At 44.5% G+C, this 18,717-nt stretch overlaps 9 protein-coding genes across 9 annotated transcripts; 4 read left to right on the forward strand and 5 right to left on the reverse strand.

Moving 5' to 3' along the window:
- Positions 1-264: 264 nt before the first annotated feature.
- On the forward strand, positions 265-2,688 carry SAMD00019534_059130 (hypothetical protein; the record flags this gene model as incomplete). The annotated part of the gene is made up of 3 exons (XM_012898511.1): positions 265-282; positions 384-1,310; positions 1,384-2,688. The coding sequence occupies 3 exons, from the start codon at positions 265-267 to the stop codon at positions 2,686-2,688; spliced, it is 2,250 nt and encodes a 749-aa protein (XP_012753965.1).
- A 1,015-nt stretch (positions 2,689-3,703) lies between these two features.
- On the forward strand, positions 3,704-6,603 carry SAMD00019534_059140 (hypothetical protein; the record flags this gene model as incomplete). Its single annotated transcript, XM_012898512.1, has 5 exons — positions 3,704-4,439; positions 4,537-4,692; positions 4,774-5,729; positions 5,807-6,043; positions 6,112-6,603. The coding sequence occupies 5 exons, from the start codon at positions 3,704-3,706 to the stop codon at positions 6,601-6,603; spliced, it is 2,577 nt and encodes an 858-aa protein (XP_012753966.1).
- A 79-nt stretch (positions 6,604-6,682) lies between these two features.
- SAMD00019534_059150 (hypothetical protein) lies at positions 6,683-8,589 on the reverse strand (the record flags this gene model as incomplete). The annotated part of the gene is made up of 4 exons (XM_012898513.1): positions 6,683-7,510; positions 7,592-8,280; positions 8,343-8,411; positions 8,496-8,589. 4 exons carry the CDS (start codon positions 8,587-8,589, stop codon positions 6,683-6,685), a joined length of 1,680 nt encoding a protein of 559 aa, XP_012753967.1.
- Positions 8,590-8,946: 357 nt separating this feature from the next.
- SAMD00019534_059160 (hypothetical protein) lies at positions 8,947-9,541 on the forward strand (the record flags this gene model as incomplete). Its single annotated transcript, XM_012898514.1, has 4 exons — positions 8,947-8,949; positions 9,027-9,114; positions 9,179-9,321; positions 9,383-9,541. Coding segments are annotated over 4 exons (393 nt in total), but the record flags the coding sequence as incomplete, so codon positions are not given.
- Positions 9,542-9,725: 184 nt separating this feature from the next.
- On the reverse strand, positions 9,726-10,397 carry SAMD00019534_059170 (hypothetical protein; the record flags this gene model as incomplete). The annotated part of the gene is made up of 1 exon (XM_012898515.1): positions 9,726-10,397. A coding segment is annotated over one exon (672 nt), but the record flags the coding sequence as incomplete, so codon positions are not given.
- A 415-nt stretch (positions 10,398-10,812) lies between these two features.
- Positions 10,813-11,247, reverse strand: SAMD00019534_059180 (hypothetical protein; the record flags this gene model as incomplete). The annotated part of the gene is made up of 3 exons (XM_012898516.1): positions 10,813-11,004; positions 11,084-11,140; positions 11,206-11,247. 3 exons carry the CDS (start codon positions 11,245-11,247, stop codon positions 10,813-10,815), a joined length of 291 nt encoding a protein of 96 aa, XP_012753970.1.
- A 638-nt stretch (positions 11,248-11,885) lies between these two features.
- Positions 11,886-12,811, reverse strand: SAMD00019534_059190 (hypothetical protein; the record flags this gene model as incomplete). Its single annotated transcript, XM_012898517.1, has 2 exons — positions 11,886-11,918; positions 12,044-12,811. 2 exons carry the CDS (start codon positions 12,809-12,811, stop codon positions 11,886-11,888), a joined length of 801 nt encoding a protein of 266 aa, XP_012753971.1.
- A 725-nt stretch (positions 12,812-13,536) lies between these two features.
- SAMD00019534_059200 (hypothetical protein) lies at positions 13,537-16,415 on the forward strand (the record flags this gene model as incomplete). Its single annotated transcript, XM_012898518.1, has 6 exons — positions 13,537-13,543; positions 13,608-13,884; positions 13,958-14,067; positions 14,150-14,331; positions 14,393-15,762; positions 15,842-16,415. 6 exons carry the CDS (start codon positions 13,537-13,539, stop codon positions 16,413-16,415), a joined length of 2,520 nt encoding a protein of 839 aa, XP_012753972.1.
- An 87-nt stretch (positions 16,416-16,502) lies between these two features.
- SAMD00019534_059210 (hypothetical protein) lies at positions 16,503-18,041 on the reverse strand (the record flags this gene model as incomplete). The annotated part of the gene is made up of 2 exons (XM_012898519.1): positions 16,503-17,558; positions 17,622-18,041. 2 exons carry the CDS (start codon positions 18,039-18,041, stop codon positions 16,503-16,505), a joined length of 1,476 nt encoding a protein of 491 aa, XP_012753973.1.
- Positions 18,042-18,717: the final 676 nt, after the last annotated feature.

Below are 18,717 nucleotides of genomic sequence, written 5' to 3' on the forward strand. Positions count from 1 at the left end.
TTGATGACATTGGGTGCTTAGCCTCTGAAAATCTGTTTTTTGAATCATTTTGGACTGTTTTGCATCAGGTCTTCAAGTAAATTGGAGTGATCTACTTGGACCACTCCTATCCTGTTTGTTTCAATTTATTAATAACCTCACAGTGTTTAGACGACAGTGACTACCAATACCCATTATAACATTACATTACCATTATCTTACCCTTACTAACATTACAACTAGGTATTATACCACCTTGATCAATCAATCAATCAACCTTAGACCATGTCCTTTGGTAACTTTGTATGTCAACAACAACTATGGTCCATAGAACTGGACGATCAATCACTTAATCAATCAATCTAACACAAGTGAACAAACAAACAAACAAACAATGAATGTAGAAATCAGGATTTAAGGACTTTACAAAGTCCGCCAGAGAGTCAATCGCTGGCAAGGATGAAAAGCCAAAGACAACTACAACCACACATGGAAGTGGTAGTACTACTACATCCACGACAACTCGTGATGGTGGATACGCCACAAATCAGACATCTTATGAATTGCCAAAGCCACCTGCACAGAAGACTCCACCCCCTCCCCCACCCTCTGCCACTACAACTACGACATCTCCATCAATGGCACCAAGTGCACCGGCTGGCACTTCAGTCAATCAGACAACGGCAACGCCACCTCCCAGACCACTGTTTGGCAAGCCACCACCTCTCCAATCATCTTCATCGTCATTGCCACAACAACAAACATCACAACCTGTATCATTATCAAAGCCAGTGACGTTGGAGAAGCAGCCTCAAGCAGCACCACAACTCTATCCCCAGGTGCCTGACTCGGCAGTGGAGCCACCCCAGCGACCTCCCAAGCCAATAACTGTTCAGCCATACACACCACAGCCACAATCACATCCACAGATGTATCCACAGCCACTGGCACCACAACAAACACATCAATCATCAGTCAGTTTGGCAAAGAATACTGATGGCGCCACCGAGTACCATCACAATGTGCCCGTGCCTCAGCCAATGGCTCCAGACACCAACAACCACAAGGACAAGTCACTGTCGTCGTCATTGTCCAGCTCAAAGAACACCATCAACACACACTCGCGAATCGCTCTGACCACCATTGGCGCCACATCAGGCGATATGATCAAGGCTGACTATCCAATCTTGATGCTCAAGGATCCAAACTATGTTGCTACCCTCCAATACACCGAGGCCATCCTCGACGTCGAGAAGGCCACCATCAAGCCATTGGTCAAGGGTGAGAAGCAGCCACCACTCTTCAAGGAAACCAGGTTCATCATCTACAAGGTATGTCATACCTCTCGAGGCTCGGGGTCCAGGTTCAATGACTCACATACTAACGCACCAATCAATGATCTAGACCATCGTGGACGACACAATCATCTTGAACATTGGTCACGTGTACATTTATACCAACTACAGAGAGATGACAGCATGCAGGATATACCCATATCATTATATGATCGCTGATAACTACAACAACTGCTTCATCATCAAGTTTGATAAGGACACTCCACAAGAGTGTTTGGACAAGATGGAGGTGATTATGACCTACTACACTAGCTACTACCGCGTGCCCATCAAAGAGGACCACAACGACAAGACTGCCAAGAAGATGGATAAGGCCACCACCAAGTTGGAGAAGGGAAGTTTGGCCGTGTCCAAGGGCCTGGTGACGGGTGGCACATACTTTGCCAAGGGCGCAGCCAAGGTGGGCGATGTCTACAAGAACAACACCAAGGCCTACGACGGACCCGAGATGACCGAGGAGCAGCGTCGCAAGTTGGAGGACCCAGACAGCGACGTGAACAAGTCGGTCAAGAACACAGACAAGATGGTGCAGGGCTCATCCAGCGTCAAGAATGGAATCGTTGGCGCGTTTGGACTGGCTGGCAGCAAGATGTCTGAGGGCGTGCGCAAGACCGATTGGTACAAAGAGCGTGAGGAGAAGAAGAAACGTGAGGAGGAGCTCAATGGCAAGAATGAGAAGAAGGAGGCTGGTGCCAAGATGGGAGGCGCTGGTGTCAGTGCCGTCACCAACGTCATTGGTGGCCTTGAGGAGGGCATCCTGATATCCTCAAGAGGTGTTCGCGATGCATCTGTCGACGCCACTCGCCACAAGCACGGCGACTACGCGGCTGAGGTGTCCAAGAAGAAGTGGGATGCTGCTGGCAACTGCACAATCTCCGTGGTGAACATTCTCAGCATCGTTGGAACGACCTGGATCAAGGGAGCGCTGTACGCCGCTGCCGGTGCCATCACCTACGACCCGGACAAGGCTCAGAACTTGACTGGCGCCTGGTGGAAGGCTGGCTGGGTCATGCAAAAGTCGTCGCTGCTGTCTGGCAGTCGCTGGTCGCCTCGCTGGATGGTGCTGCGCAACCCAACCATCGCGCTCTACTCTAGCCCGCTGGACCCTTCGGATAAGCCGGTCAAGTCATTCTACATTGACAAGGTGCGTGGAGTCAAGCACGTGGGAGAGGAGCATGCCCAACGCAGCCACACCTTTGAGTTGGTGACCGTTGGCGAGTCTCTCTACTTCTCGACGTACGCACCCGAGGTCGACTGGTCCAATGAGCCCATTCTCAGTCCACACCCAGACACCGAGTTGCACCAGTGGATGGATCTAATTGCCAACCTGTCAAAGTACGTTGAGCTCGAATAATAATAATAATAATAACTAAAGTAATGTTATGACATCATCAACATTCAACCATTGTTGTTATTGACGTTGACATTGACGTTGTCTCAATAAAACACGTTGTTGATTGACCTCATTAAATTAATTATAATTAATTAATTCATTCATTCGTTCATTCATTCAATCATTCAATTATACACAGTGTAGTAAGTCATGACATGAGGACTAGTCCCATATCGTTTATGACTTGACCTATCAATGATGTTGTACAAGTTGCGCGACTAACTGAAGGATAAAGATGGGATGCGGCGTCGAATGAACAAAAATACGTGAATTAATTGGGCAATGAAGTTCAAACATAGTGAGAACCAATGCAAAATTATATCCAAATATGGTTAAAAAGAGAGGCATGCCTGTCCACACACGAATTATATTGACCACACACGTCCAGGTCACAGACACAAACAAACACAACTACAGAGATAGAGTGAGAAGTTAGTATGTATTGTGTGTGTGTGTGTTCAAGTGTGTTACCAACCTTAATCAACATCACGACACCCCTCCCACCATTCATTCATTCATTATCCTCCCCCTTCCATCTTGTGTGTGTCAATCAATCAAACATACCCCCCACTCACACACTCATCAACAACACAAACAAACATACATACATCCTTATGCTCAGTCAACCAAGTGAGAACAAGAAGAAGAGAGCATCGTCACACTGACCTACACACATGGTTTCAAACAGGAGGATCATCATCAAGTATCAGGCATCTTCATCAACATCAACAACAATAACAACAACATACCCTTACCTACTTACTACCTGTTGCTACTACTATTAGCATTGGCATTGGCATTGGATTTGCAACTTATTCATATTATACATACTACATTCAACATAGTCAATCAAACAAACAAACAAACAAACAATCAACAATCAAACAAATAACCAGTCAATCAAATCAAATCAAATCAACTTCTTCAATCAATCAATCAATCAATCAACAATTAGTTAGTTTATTAGTTTAGGTCGATGAATAGCATAACTACGAATGATATTGCCAGTGATGGCACTGGCAGTAGTAGCATTGTGAATGGTGTTGTAGTCAATGGTGGCAGTAGTAATGGCGAAACAATCAATGGTTCAGGAGTGTCAACATCACAAAACTATCACTATTATCACAATAACAATAATCATAATAATAATAATCATAATCATCATCATGGACACGGTCATGGACATCATCATGGACATGGACAGAAACATCAAAAACATCAACATCAACAAAAGCCAAGTGGAGACAGTGCATCGACAACAACAACAACATCATCTACGACGATAGACCCGACATCGAACAAACAGACCGATTTTGGAAACAAGGTGTGCAGTTGTCATGGTAGCGACAACACAAACAATCAGCAGTCCACACAGACCGTGCCAGCACTGGCGCTGACTCCGACATCACTGAGACACAACGTCAGCAACATCAATACTAGCAGCAGCAACACTCAACAGGTATCACCATCCATCCAGTCGCCATCGGTGGAGCATCACATCAACCCATTGCTCACACCCAAGACATCAAAGCATGAGTCCTCCAACCTGCAGGTCAGCACACCAACCACCACGCCGCGATCACTATCACCCAGCTTCATCGATCCCAGCAGCAGTGGCTCCGACCCACCCTACAAAGCACACATCCTAGTCGTCGACGATGATGTAGTCCAGCGAAGAATCATCAACAATATATTAAGCTCACAGTATAATGGTAATAATCGATTGATTGATTGATTGAATGAGCGAATGAGCGAGATGAATGATTGGACAAGGACTGACATGCGCCTATCCATTGCATCCACACACAGTAACACTTGTCAAGAATGCAGAGGAGGCATGGGATACTCTACTCAAGGTCAAGTATGACCTTGTCCTCACAGATGTTATGATGCCCAATGTGTCTGGATTCGACCTACTCCAGCGCATCAATGAGAATAGCGAGATCAAGGATATTCCAGTCATATGTATGTCCATTCAGCACGCCGAGCCAACATCATCGCCATCCAGCTAACTAACAACTAACAACTATTTGACGATGTATATAGTGATGTCTGGTACAGCTGTGGACTATAAGTATGCGAATGATACGATCAAGATTGGTGGGCAGGACTTCTTGACCAAGCCCATCGCCAAGGAGCTGCTCAAGAAGAAGATCTACACTGTGCTGCAGAGCATCTGGCAGAAGAAGAAGGAGCAGGAGTACAGGACCACACTGGCACAGGAGCGTGAGAACAGGTCGTTGCTGGCCAAGCAGATGGAGGCCAAGGAGCACGAGATAGAGGAGCTGACCAAGAAGGTGTCGGAGATGCAGCTGATAACAAGGGAGGCCATGGAGTCGCCCTTGGTCTCGGTCACCAGGAACATCGAGGAGTTGTTGCAGCAGAGCAATTGGACGGGCCAGGAGAAGGACATCAAGGTCAAGCTCAACTTCATCCTCAGGGAGCTCGGATCATCGAATATATACCGCCCATCGTTTGAGAAGCTGATCAAGAACGACTCGGTCGACCCGGTCACCAAGAGCTTCCTGGTGACTGAGTTCTCCAGCGTGACTGGCTCGAGGAGGAACTCGATTCCAACGTTCCCCCAGATATCGGCGCGCAAGGACACGAAGGAGGGCATCAAGAGCTGGCACTTTGACGTGTTCCAGTACAAGGAGGAGGAGTTGATGCCACTGCTGGTCGACATGTTTGAGAACTACCAACTGCTCGAGACCTTCAAGATACCCATCGAGAAGCTGCAGCGCTTCATCATGGCCGTGCACTCGCTCTACAGGAAGACCAACAGATACCACAACTTCCTGCATGCATTCGATGTCACTCAGACCTGCTACACATTCCTCACGACGTTCAAGGCGGCTCAGTACCTCACGCACCTGGACATCCTATCACTCCTCATTGCAGCCATGTGTCACGACCTCAATCATCCAGGCTTCAACAACACCTTCCAAGTCAATGCTCAAACAGACCTTACATTATTATACAATGACAACTCTGTCCTTGAGGTATGTTGTACACATGGATGGACACAACATGATAATGCCAATGTACTCGTACTAACTTACCAATCAATCAAACATAGAATCATCATGCCAATCTAACATTTAAGATATTGAAGAATAGTGATTGTAACATCCTTGAGAGTTTGAATGAGGATCAGTACAAGGAGCTGAGGCGATCAGTCATCCAGTTGATCCTGGCCACAGACATGGCCTTCCACTTTGAGTACATCAACAAGTTCCAGCATCACTTGAACAACCAACCATTCGACAGGAACAAGAAAGAGGACAGACAGATGATATTGAACTTCTTGCTCAAGGTAAGGGACACACACTCACACGCTCATCCGGTTCATCACTCACTCAGCCAATCAATCACATACTATAGTGCGGTGATATATCAAATGTAGCCAGACCATGGCAATTGAATGTGGAATGGTCGAATAGAGTGTCCGATGAGTTCTTCCAACAGTCGCATTATGAGAAGATATGTGGATACCCTGTGACACCATTCATGGACAAGACAAAGACTACAAGACCAAGGATCGCAGCGGACTTTATCGATTATGTCGCCTCGCCTCTGTTCCAAGGCTTGACGCGCTTCCTCTCAGACACACAGTCGCTACTGGAGCTCATGACGACCAATCGACAGAAGTGGCAGATTGAGTTGCAGAAGCTTGAGGGCAAGAAGGAGGGCGAGGAGAGTGCACCGGGCGCTACCGGGGCAGCAACCACACCCGCTGCCAGTGCTGGAGCGACAACATCAACAGCAGCGCCATCGGCCACGACAACAACATCATCATCGACAACAGGTATTGATCCACCACTGTCTGCTTCCAACACCACGAAGCTTCCAAAGATCAAGGAAGAGAGTGATTGATCGATCGCGATTATCAATATATTTATTGTTTGTATATAGGATACAATGGCGTGGGCGAGCGCCAAGCTCATTCATTCAATCATTCAATCGAATCATCATCATCCATGGGGGACAATGTGTCTGGCACAATCCAACTCCATGGACCAATCTCCGTTCCCTCTTCAAGGACGGGCAACTCGGTGAACTCCTCTGTGATGATCTCCAGGGCGCTGACAGCGGACATCAACTCGTCGAGGTACGATTCCAACTTGTTACGTGGAATGAATCCTGAGCATGTTAGATTGGGTTTGAGTACCAGTGACCATTGTTGATCGAATTGAGGAATGATCACTACTTTATGTTCGAAATAGAACTTGCCCAGAGTAATTGTGTACATATTGGTTACTCCAGAGTCAAAGTATTCGAAGAAGTGTGATGGGTCATCGTCGTTGTCGCTGAGCACCAGATGGAGGACGGACAGTGGATGCAGTCCTCTCGGGATATTCACTTGGTATGGAATCTTTAGACGACGCAATGATGCTGGGAAGGACTCGACTGGCAGTGATTGTGTGAATCCACTGTCAAAGTAGAGTGTGGATACTGTTGATGGAATGATACCGGGATCCAAGTATTGATCAAACATTGTGCCAAACTTGAGTGATGTAAGTGATGACGGCAGTGATCCAGGTATCAATAGTTGATTGAAATAAGAGTTTGGTGAAAACTTGATCCTGATCACACTCGATGAGATATCACCTGGTTGAATGATTTGATTGAATGAAGCAGGAAATACCAATGAAGTTAATCCATTTGAAATGATTCCAGTGATTGGTTGATTGAATGATTGATCACCAGAAGTGATAAATTGTTTGAATGAGTCTGGACAGGGCTTAGGCAACTCTATCTCGTGCTCACCAAGAACTACCAACTTGGTTATTGATTTTGGAAGTTGTAGTGATGGATTGATCATATGTCCAACACTCAGCATCTCAAGGTTTCTCGGAAGTACAAAGTTATTTGGGAACTCGTTGAATGTTATCAATCTCTTGACAGAGTCTGGAATGAGTCCGTGGTGTGATGGGATAGTCCCAACCAGAGTCAACTCCTCGACTGATGTAGGGATCGATCCAAATGTGATTGATGGATCAGCATAATATCTAAATGATAAATTTGTGACCGATTCTGGAATGGCACCTGGTGCACAAGGTCCACATGATCCATCATATTGCAAGTCAAGATGGGTAACTGAGATAGGGATCAGGCCAACCGGCAGCCATCTGGTCGTTAGGAATAGCTCTGTAACCGAGTTTGGAATTGATCCAACCTGGTGATTGGGACCCGAGCCATTAAGAAGGTGAAGTGAGGTCACTGATGAGGGAATAGATCCTATGACTAATTGTTGATTAAAGTCTTCATCGACCATCAATGTCTTTACAGAGTTTGGAATGATACCAGGTGTCAATGGTTGATTGAAATTCTTGCCAAATGATACGTATTCCACAGATGATGGAATGTCACCAGTCCTCAATATCTGATTGAATTCATCAGAGAAGAATAGATATATGGTACCAGGTGGAATTACTTTGGTCTTGGGCTTAGCCTTGGACTTGGTCTTGGACCTGGGGGTAGGCTTGGACGGGGCCGAGAACATGTCAGGTGCCACTACAAAGTAAGAGCCAGGTGTAATGTATCCATTGTCTTTGATATTGAAAGAGTGAGTGAGTGAGTGATTGGAATAGTTCCAGAGAATGCATACATACTCATGAATTGATTGAGATGACTGTCGAACATTTGGTGCATGTAGGTGCGTAGACCAGTAAGAGGATCGGCTGATACATCATTGATTAAGTAGTTACTAAGATGAGGTAGATTCAATCTTAAGTATTTATCTCTTGTGTTGAACATGTATTTACATATCATCGAGATTGACAAACATGAGAATGTATCATTGACATCCACAACAATCTGTCTAAGTATATGACAAGGTATTTGTTCAAAGCATGACATTGTTACATGTATTATGATTGAGTGTTGAGTGATCGAGTGTTGAGTGATTAAGTGAGTGCGTGAGTGATTGACATCAATCAAGTAAACTCTTAACTCATATCTAGATAATATATCCAGATTCTTCTAAATGTAGTTTCCTTCATCACTCTGGACTTGGAGTGTCTGTTTCAAGTTGTACATGTACAAGTTGCGTCAATGAAAAACGTCAAACGAATGGAGGCACATCATCATTCGGCAATGCCAAATTGTGTGTTTGTTGTCATCGACTTGAGCTCTTCAATCAATATACTTACATAAGTACAGATAATCACATTTATTTATATATATATACATACATATACAAGTACAAACACGAGAATGGTATGATTAGATTAATTTGGACATCATTGAATGAATGACTGACCAAGAATATCCCTCATGAATGGACTGGACTATAGGTTGTAAAGATACTTGCAAAGATGGTGTTCACCACTGGTACAGTGTTCGTTAGATCATTGTCAATGGCCTATAAACAAGCGATTGCACGTATGTACATCAACTTACATCATGATGTGCTCACCTACGACTGACAACTTATGATGATACACAGGAGCTGAAGCAGGTGGAGCAAAGACAGCAGACGATTTCTTAAAGTCAGGTGCTTCGTTCACTGGAACAATGTCACCGATGGAGGCAAAGAAGATATTAGGTTTGGATAATGCACAAAAGATCACAATGGATGATATACAGAAGGTATGATTGATACAGGTAGCAGCGACAGTATATGAGAGACGCGACTAATCAAACATAACAGAAACACGACCAACTGATAGATATCAATGATCCTTTGCAAGGAGGATCACAGTTCCTGCAGAACAAGGTCGTCGGTGCTAAGAGTTGTCTGGAAGATGCTCTCAAGTCTGGCAAAGAMCCTATAACACAACTAATACATATACTTATATACTATCATTCTCAATTGTCGACCTTGGACTCTCAATTGGTCATTCATTCATTCATTCATCTGGATCATCACTCGTTCAATGTACGCGATACAGGACAGACAGTGGATGGATACAGAGGACTATGTACAACAGGTTTATTGATTGACAACACTTGATCACGCACTTGCAGAGAGTTCATCATCATCTTCATCACTTGCATCTGCGGCTGATGCGACTGCACTTGATGTTGTTCGACTTTGCTTCTTTTAGTACAGCTTGCTCATGATCGTAGAGGAAGTGTTGCTTGGGTATGCCACCCTTGCCCATGTATCCTACCACCTCTCCCTTTGACGAGACTATGCGATGACAGGGCACAATCAATGGGAACTTATTAAGCCTACAAGCGGTTGCGACAGCGCGTGGTGCATTGGCCTTGCCAATGGCCTTGGCCACATCAGAGTATGACGCTGTCTCTCCAAACTTGACGTCACACAGCGCCTTCCATGCCTTTTGTTGGAACTCTGTGCCGGCGTCCCAGTCCACTGGCACAGTAAAGTCCAGAAGGTCACCAGAGAAGTAGTCGGTCAGTTGCTGTTTGAACTGGTTTGTGATCAGATTCGGTTTCATCGAGTCGACATTGGGCTTGTGCAATGGGAAGAAGGTGATCAGTACCAGACCCTTGTCATTGGCAAAGAACTCCATTGGGCCTATTGGTGAGTCAAAGTGATCATAATGCTCGGCTGGGTTAGACTTTAAAGTCTTGTAGCCGTATGGTTTGGTTATAGTTGACGTTGATGATGAGTCTGCAGTAGTAGTGTTGCTAGTGCTAGTGCTCATGCTCTTCTTTTGTTGTGTTGTTTTTCTGACCATTGTTGTTATTGAAGTCCAAGATATCCTTTTGGTAGTAGTTAATAATGATAACATTAATAAGATGTTGTGATTTGATTGAGTGATGTACAGAGCCCAGTGATCTTGTGGTCCTCTTTGCAAAAGTGTCGTGTCCATGAGACAACAATGACACATTTCCAAGAAGTGATTCTCCGAGACAGTTTGTGAAGAAGCGAGGAAAGACTTCGAGAACGAAGGGGTTTATTCTGTTTCCATTATCCAACACAGGTAACATGTTGGCTTGATCTTGTTGCGCTTTAATATTGCTTACAATCCAATCATGAAGGAGTAGGCGCCAAACAAGGTGATCGATCCTTGTATGTGTTTGATCGTTCATTGACAAGACGGACACGTGACATGATATATACAAGGTGAAAGATTGAATGATTGATTGAGGAGTGAGTGAGCGAGGAGTTTAGACATTTGGATTGTATAGACCAATGGCTCTAATTGCATCTTCAATCTTTGCATCGTCATCTGGATTCTCCTCTTGCAACCAATAGAACTCCTTCTTATCTGATGTACTGAAATTGAGATAATACATTCTGCCATCGACACATTGCTTGATCTTCTTGAACTCTAACTCACCAGGCACCAAGAAGAACTCCTGTTGTTGTTGTTGTTGTTGTTGTTGTCATTGTTAGTATGAGTAGGAGTCTATGGATGATATTGATCTAGATACATACATCTTCAGGCTCAGCTTGATCTCTAACGAACCATTGTACAACGATTAACTCATCATTCTAAAGTTGATAATATATCAATGTTAATCAATCAATCAATCAAGATGAAGTACAATGTAACATACGATGCTAAACTTTAGTTTACCCTTTCTTGGGTCTGATACCATCAACTTATCCTCCAACTTTGCCTTGCCAGCCTTGAACTCAACTGGTTGTGGCTTAACTCTTCTTGTCTGTCTCAATTGATTGTAGATGGAGTCATTTGTAAGTCATTCATTCATTCAGTGGACGATCAGTCAATCAACTAACAACATATATAATAACGTACACTCATCTTGCTATTCTATTCTCTGTCTTTATAATTATCTGTTAAATATATGATCACGTGATTGACGTTTGGTGAACATCACACTTTGGAAACACACTAACGTGGACGGATGTTTAATTTCATATGAGTTGCCTGTCTCATCCAAGTGGAAGACTGGACTGTCATCCACCATCATAATATCCTATTCATTCCAATATCATGTTATTATATTCCATTCTGGTTTGATAGGTGAATAGAGGCAGTTTATCATCAACTCTGAAGTACTTCTCCTTTAGACACCATGCTCCACTGTCCATTGTACTATCAGTTCGAACTCTATACTGCTCCGTATAAGTATAGTAATATATACAATAAGTAGTGTCTGAACGAATGGTGATATTGGTTATATGTGAACATGTTGTTCGAGCATGCTCCACAAATCTCCACATTGCTGTTGACAGTTCTTCGTCCCTAGTCTTTGACATTTTGGTTGTGACATCAAGTCTGATCAATCCAGTATTGGCACTCAATCTTTGTGTGAGTGTAGTATTAAAGGTTTGAAGTAATTCAAGGCCAAGAGGTCGCATGAGTTTAAGATGCGTGATGGATGCTGGCAGGACGTCCAAGTACAACGAGTCCAAGCCCAACGTGCGTACACTGTTAGGGATGTTATCCAGTGATTTGTTGAACCGGGTTGAGAAATCAATTGACGTGAGGCCTGCCGGCAAGGTGAGTGGCTCAATCTCATGGTCAAAGAAATGTCCCAAAACCAGAGTCTTGAGCGAGGGGGGAAGAGAACCTGGTGCAATCGCGACATTGAACGCGTCGTCGCCAAGTGTCAGTGATGTAACAGACGACATGGCCAGACCGGGATGATCAATGTGGATCAGGTTAATCAATGTTAGTGAGCGGATTGATGGTCTAGACATGGGATTGAAGGGGTGGAGGTAGTTGCGCTCAAGTGACAATGATGATAGGCTAGGCGGGAGCACGTCCTTTGCCATCAAAGGCTGATTGAACTGTATGCCAAACACCAATGTCCGGAGGGATGCGGGCAATGTACGTGGTGCGATCGGTTGATTGAATGAATATCCAAATACCAATGTTGTGAGGGAGCTTGGTAGGACATCCTCCAGTATCGGTTGATTGAAAGGATTATTGAATACAATCGATTGGAGTGATGCGGGCAGGACGTATGGCGACACAGCCTGATCGAAGCCAAAGTCAAAGACGAGCGTCGTCAGTGTGTCGGGTAGGTCACCGGTCAATAATGGTGTTCCTGATTGATTATTGTAAACTTTGGTCGATACTGTTGTTGAAGTGGGGACGTCTAGACCGCGGGTCACCAATAGTTTCTTTTTGGGATAGTCCCACCAGTGAATAGTTGACTCCAACTCTGATAAACCCAACACATTCCTGTCCATATGTTTATGTAGTCTATTCAAAGAGATTACTCTTAGTCTCCTACATGCTAGACCAAAGCACAACACATCCAATACATTATCCTCTATCAAGTCAAACAACTTGTTTACAATTATATTTGGTAGGCTATCCATCTCTCTCTCTATCTATCTTTCTATTTATCTATCTTGTCTGTACCAATGTACTGAACCTTTCATTCATTATTAATTGATCATCAAAGTTTGAATGGTGTGAGGTCCACAAAACGATATCTTCAGATAATATCACCATTACAACAACGAGCTGTCATTAACTCTAGATAATTACTAAAGTTATCCACACACAACTTGTCAACTCAACAATGAAGTCCAGGTAACAAAAGACAAGTGTTGTCTCTGTTCATTGGCTTGATTCAATCAATACTTAGAATTGATCCTGAAGCTTATGACAAAACACAGAGAAAGAGAGATATGTTTACATCGATGTTTGAGTGTGGGGGTTGATTTGCAAATGATAGCTCCTGTTATTGTTTGATTCGATGAACAGTGTTGGAAGTGTGTGGGGGTTGAGTGAAAGAGGGAACAATGGAACATGCTCAAAGCATATGATAAGATAGAAGGAGAAGGAGATTGTCAATCACTTTATTCATTCTAATATCATACATTCATATATACTTATTGCAACGATTGCAAACATTAATATAATATTATATCTTAACTTATTATATATATAATTACACATATACAACATGTCTGGTATGTAATCGATTGATTGATTGAATGATCATTGACTGACACACACACACACACACTTACTTAGTCATCAGTTTTGGAGTCGGAAAGCAGGGCCAGTTGGGTCAAGATGGATTGAAGGATCAATTGGATCCAGCTGTTATACAGTTCCTAAAGGGAAAGAGGATTAAGCAGACTGCATGTGGAGAGGCTCATTCATTGGCTGTTACAGAGTTTGGTGATGTATATAGTTGGGGCAGAGGAAAGGAAGGTGAATTAGGACATCCCCAACGTGCCCAAACTGCACCACCCGCCCTAGTCAAGGCACTGGAGCATGAAAGAGTGATCAAGGTGGCCTGTGGAAAGTAAGTGTTTGTCTGTCCACCATTCCATCGCACGCACATACTAACAACTGGATATCCATTTGATTGAATTTAGCTATCACTCACTGGCATTGACTGACACTGGTCGAGTCTATCAATGGGGACAACTTCACGTCATTGATAACTCAAGGGGTGGTTTCGAGACTCACAATGGACTTGTACAAAGTAAGTGGTATATGATTGATTGATTGAATGGGGAGGGGAACAATCCAATACTAATCAATCAATCAATCAAACATAATAATAGTGACTGGAATTGGATTTGCCAATCAAGTAGCAGAATGCTCACTATCATTATATTTGAATGGTGATAAGAAGGCTTATGATGCCGATGAGGAGAACACTGCCCAGGACAATCCAATGGCCACCAACAATCCAAACTTTAACAATGCCGAGGAACAAGTTATAAACACAATGAGCGAGCAACATGTAAGTCCATGCCAACTCACTCCACTCAAATCCAATCACTAACATTCTATCAAATAATAAGTCAACTGGACATATTGGAAGGATTATTGATAAGAATCAATTGACACCACAACTTGTGGACTTTGGAAAGAATATTAGGATCGTGGATATTAGTGCTGGATGGGCATATAATGCAGCGGTCTCTGCAAATGGAAATGTATTCACATGGGGATTCAACGAGAAAGGTCAACTGGGCCTCGGCGACAGATGGTTCTATGGCAGCCCCCAGCTCGTCAGAGGACTGCCGCGCGACTCAATCGCTCAGGTATCATGTGGCAGACAACATATTGCTGCCGTGGCCAAGAATGGAGAGCTCTACACTTGGGGACTGGGTGTGTTTGGTCAGCTTGGACATGGAAAGCTTAAGAGCTTGCTGTTGCCCAAGAAGGTCATGGCCTTCACCGAACCAACACCAATCCCCGTCAAGCAGGTCGCCTGTGGCGCCAACTTCACAATGGTCGTTACGACCACTGGCACATTGTACTCATTCGGTCACGGCGAGTACGGCCAACTGGGAGCCACCGAGGAGACACAGTACATGGACTGGCACAGCAATGGCGATGGCGCAGAGCGTGAGGAACACTTCAAGTACTCTCAGCCCAACATTGTCAAGGCCATGGAAGGACAGAAGATCAGACAAGTGGCCTGCGGCCATCTACATACAATTGCCGTCACCACAGACAACGATGTATACACATGGGGCTGGGGCTCCAGCGGCTGTCTTGGTCTGGGCGATCGCAAGTTCCAACTGGTTCCACAACGCGTGCCATCACTCTCTGGTGAGGAGATATCCTCATTGAGTGGTGGTGAGAAACATACTTTGGTCGTGCGTTCTGGCGATATGTCAACGTTTGCATTCGATTACAAACCTCTGATCAATGACAAGAAGACTGCGGACATTGCTTTCCTCGTGCAGAACAAGTACTTCTTTGCCCACAAGTTGTTTATCCGCTCACGTTGCCCAAAGCTGTACGGCTCTGTGCTGTTTAGCGAGCGTTTCGCCAGACAGCTGTACGTGGACGAAGAGCAGAACGGATACGATGAGCAGCCCGTCAAGAAGTCCGTTGTCGTGATTGGCAAGACCAAGCATCAGATATGGGTGGCCTTTATGAACTATCTCTACACCGACCACTTGGTCATCGCACCACATCTCAGGAAGGAGCTGTCCGACCTGGCCACATCGTGGGGCGTTCACAGACTTGCCAGTCTATGCCATCGTTTCAACTTCAAGCTGCGTCTTGCCGAGAAGATCCCTCCATCATCCTTCAGTCTCGACATGATTGACAACATCGACTCTTGCGACTTCTCCGACATCAACTTTGAGCTTTCCAATCAAGAACAACTACCATCTCACAAGCTCATCCTGTCATCCAGGAACAAGTACTTCAAGACGTAAGTGTTGCGAGCAAGCATGGCCATCAGTTACCTACATCCACATACTAACAATTCACACCAACTACAACAAAAATAGGATGTTTGAATGTGGATTCAGAGAGAGGGATCAATTGAACTTTAACGTTGGCAATGAGATACATAAGGAATCATTCAAGTTGATGCTACAGTTCATCTATGGAAACAATGAGGGCATAGTCAATCAGGATAATGCAATCGATCTACTGTGTCTGGCCGATCGATTCATGGTCGACGACTTGAAGCTCGTCGCCGAGGATTATTTGGAGAGCATGGTTCGCCAGAACATCCCATTGGTGATGTCATATGTCAAGAACCGTCATGTGCCTGCCGCCGAGCAGCCAGACAGCCCGGCCATTGAGAGCTTGGCGTCGCAGGCTGAGGACGCCTTGGTCTCTTTCGAGAACATCTGTCTGCTGTTGCAAGTGGGCGATCAATTCCTGGCCAAACGTCTGAAGCGTTTCTGTTTGGAGACCATCACCGAGATCCTTTCAATCAATACCCAGCTGTCCTTTGTCATTGACTCGCTCAAGAAGATGCGTGGCGAGTCACCTCAACTAGTGCGTGAGCTCGATCACTTTGCCTCTGTCGGTGGCTCACTTGCCGACAACCAACTGATAGCATTGCTCAGATAGATAGACAGATAGATATATAAACGTTTATCCCTTGTATTGTATCAATTATTTAATATTACATATAAGCTGTTGTCTTGTTGTCCAACATTACTTTGGATGTTGGTCTGGTGATGGCAACACTGTCTCTTGAGGGTCGGCAATGCCCAACTTCTTGTTGAGCAGTTGTTGCTCAATCCTCTTGAGTGTGTCATTGTTGTTGGTGACTCGGGCGAGTTGATAGAGCATGGATATGACAGTCTTCATGTTTGTGAGATTGACCAGATCGGTCGAGAAGAAGATGTCGCGTTTGGGAACGCCAAGCTGTTGCGCACCCGTTAGGAAGTTGTTGATGTTCTCATGCTTGCGGAACCCCTTGTCCTCGTTGATCTTCTTGATGACATCTTTGCCAGCGAGTGCATTGACCAGGCGACAGAGGATGACACCAGACTGCAGGTGGAGGCCCAATGACGACTCGAATGGCAGACACGAGCCAATGTCCTTCAGTTCAGCTTTGAGCACCTCCTGTATCCACACCTTGAACACATCCTCACCCTCCTCTTTCCTGACCTGCTTAGTTGGTGTCATGCTCCTGCCAGGCGTGCCGAGAGTTGACTTTGGCTTGGTTGGTGTGCTGGACGACGAGTATGAAATTGATGAGCCAGCTGCCGACGATGAGTTTGTCCTTGGTCGACTGCTGATGCCCTTAGTCGCAGAGTTTGTAAGTGATGATGATGATGAAGATGACGATGCCTTGATAGGTGTCGATGGCTGGGTCGCTGTAGTCGTCGTGGTCGATGTTGATGTTGATGTTGTTGACGCCGCAGAGGCTGCAGCTGCAGCAGGAGCTGGACGCCTTGATAATGATGGTGAGTTGGATGGTGATGTGGTGGAAGCAGAGGGAGAGTAACCAGTGGATGACGATGAGGATGATGTCGTGGACTTGGGTCGTCGTGGTGAACTTGGCGCAGACTTTGAAGATGACGATATCGATTGATTGTGTGAGTCCACTTTCAGCTGATGTGCTGCCACCAATGTGCTGACAACTGGTTGAGATGTTGCCTTTCCAATGTTGCTGGCAACAGCGTGTTGTGTCGCGGTTGCTGATGATTGTGCATGTGTGTCTGAGGCTGCTGCCTCGAAATCACGGATCATTCCAATGAGCTCCTAAAGTTGATGATGTCAGTAAGTGAAGTGAACTCGTCCAGACCTTTGATCAATCGAACATACAGTCTTTAGACGTAGTATAGTTGCAAATGTCGAACTCTTCATATGCTCCTCTGCATTCTTGAACTGCTCGGCCGCAGAGTCTTTGTTGTTGGTGTGATGTGGCGCGAATGTCTTTAGCTTGCCAATGAGCGTGGACAGCTCGGCGATCTCATCATCGATTGCAGTCCTCCACGTCATGTCAATCGTTGCAGACGACTTGATATCGCTGTCCTCATCGGGAGCCTGTACACTTGTAATTGTAATAGGCATTGTTGTTGTAATTGTTGCTGTGTCTATGTGTTGGCTTGAGTTGCTGTTGATGCTGCTGCTGCCATTCGGCCCCAGTTGCAGTTTAGCGTTGATCTGTTCTTTGACAGCCAATGTATTGTTACCAAACTCTAACAACCAGGCATTGACACCCGTTGCTATATCATCATTCATTCTTTTCATCTGTTGATCAAAGTCATTCAACAATCTTGTTGTGTCCATTGTTGTTGTATCAATGTTGGTGTTGTTCATGTTTGTTGAGGCTACTGTTGATGAAACATTCAGACGATCAATATCATCTTTCAAGTCCTTAATGATGTCATTCATTCCTGTCTAGACACTTGTGTGTATATATTGAAGCAAAGTTGTTATCTGTTGACAACTTCAAAGAAAATGAAATGAAAGGTTGAAGTGAGGACTCCTCACTTTCATTCAACTGTCCAAATGACCCTCATTATACTCCATCATGATGGACTTGTTAATGTTATTATTACTCAACAAATATATAAATAATAAGTAATGGATCAACTTCCATATATACCGGCAAGGTATATTGTCCATTATTTGTTGGACATTGAGTTGGAGTTTGAAGAGAGAATGAGCAAATCGTTGACCAATTACAACAATAATATAATGATATCACTGGCACTTGTAAGCAAGATGTTCCATGGAATTGTATCAAAGAAACATGTCATCTTTAAAACATGTGATCATCGTCAAATCCGCAACATTCTAAGGTCTCACTACTTTAACGAAGATAACAAATGGTCCCTGTGGCGCTCACTTCAACAGATTGACATAGACTCAAAATGGTGTCCCCATTTCAGATACAATGAAAGAAGGATTGATT

The sequence above is a fragment of the Acytostelium subglobosum genome (genome assembly GCF_000787575.1).
Source record: "Acytostelium subglobosum LB1 DNA, scaffold: scaffold11, whole genome shotgun sequence".
In the NCBI taxonomy this organism is placed as follows: Eukaryota; Evosea; class Eumycetozoa; order Acytosteliales; family Acytosteliaceae; genus Acytostelium; species Acytostelium subglobosum.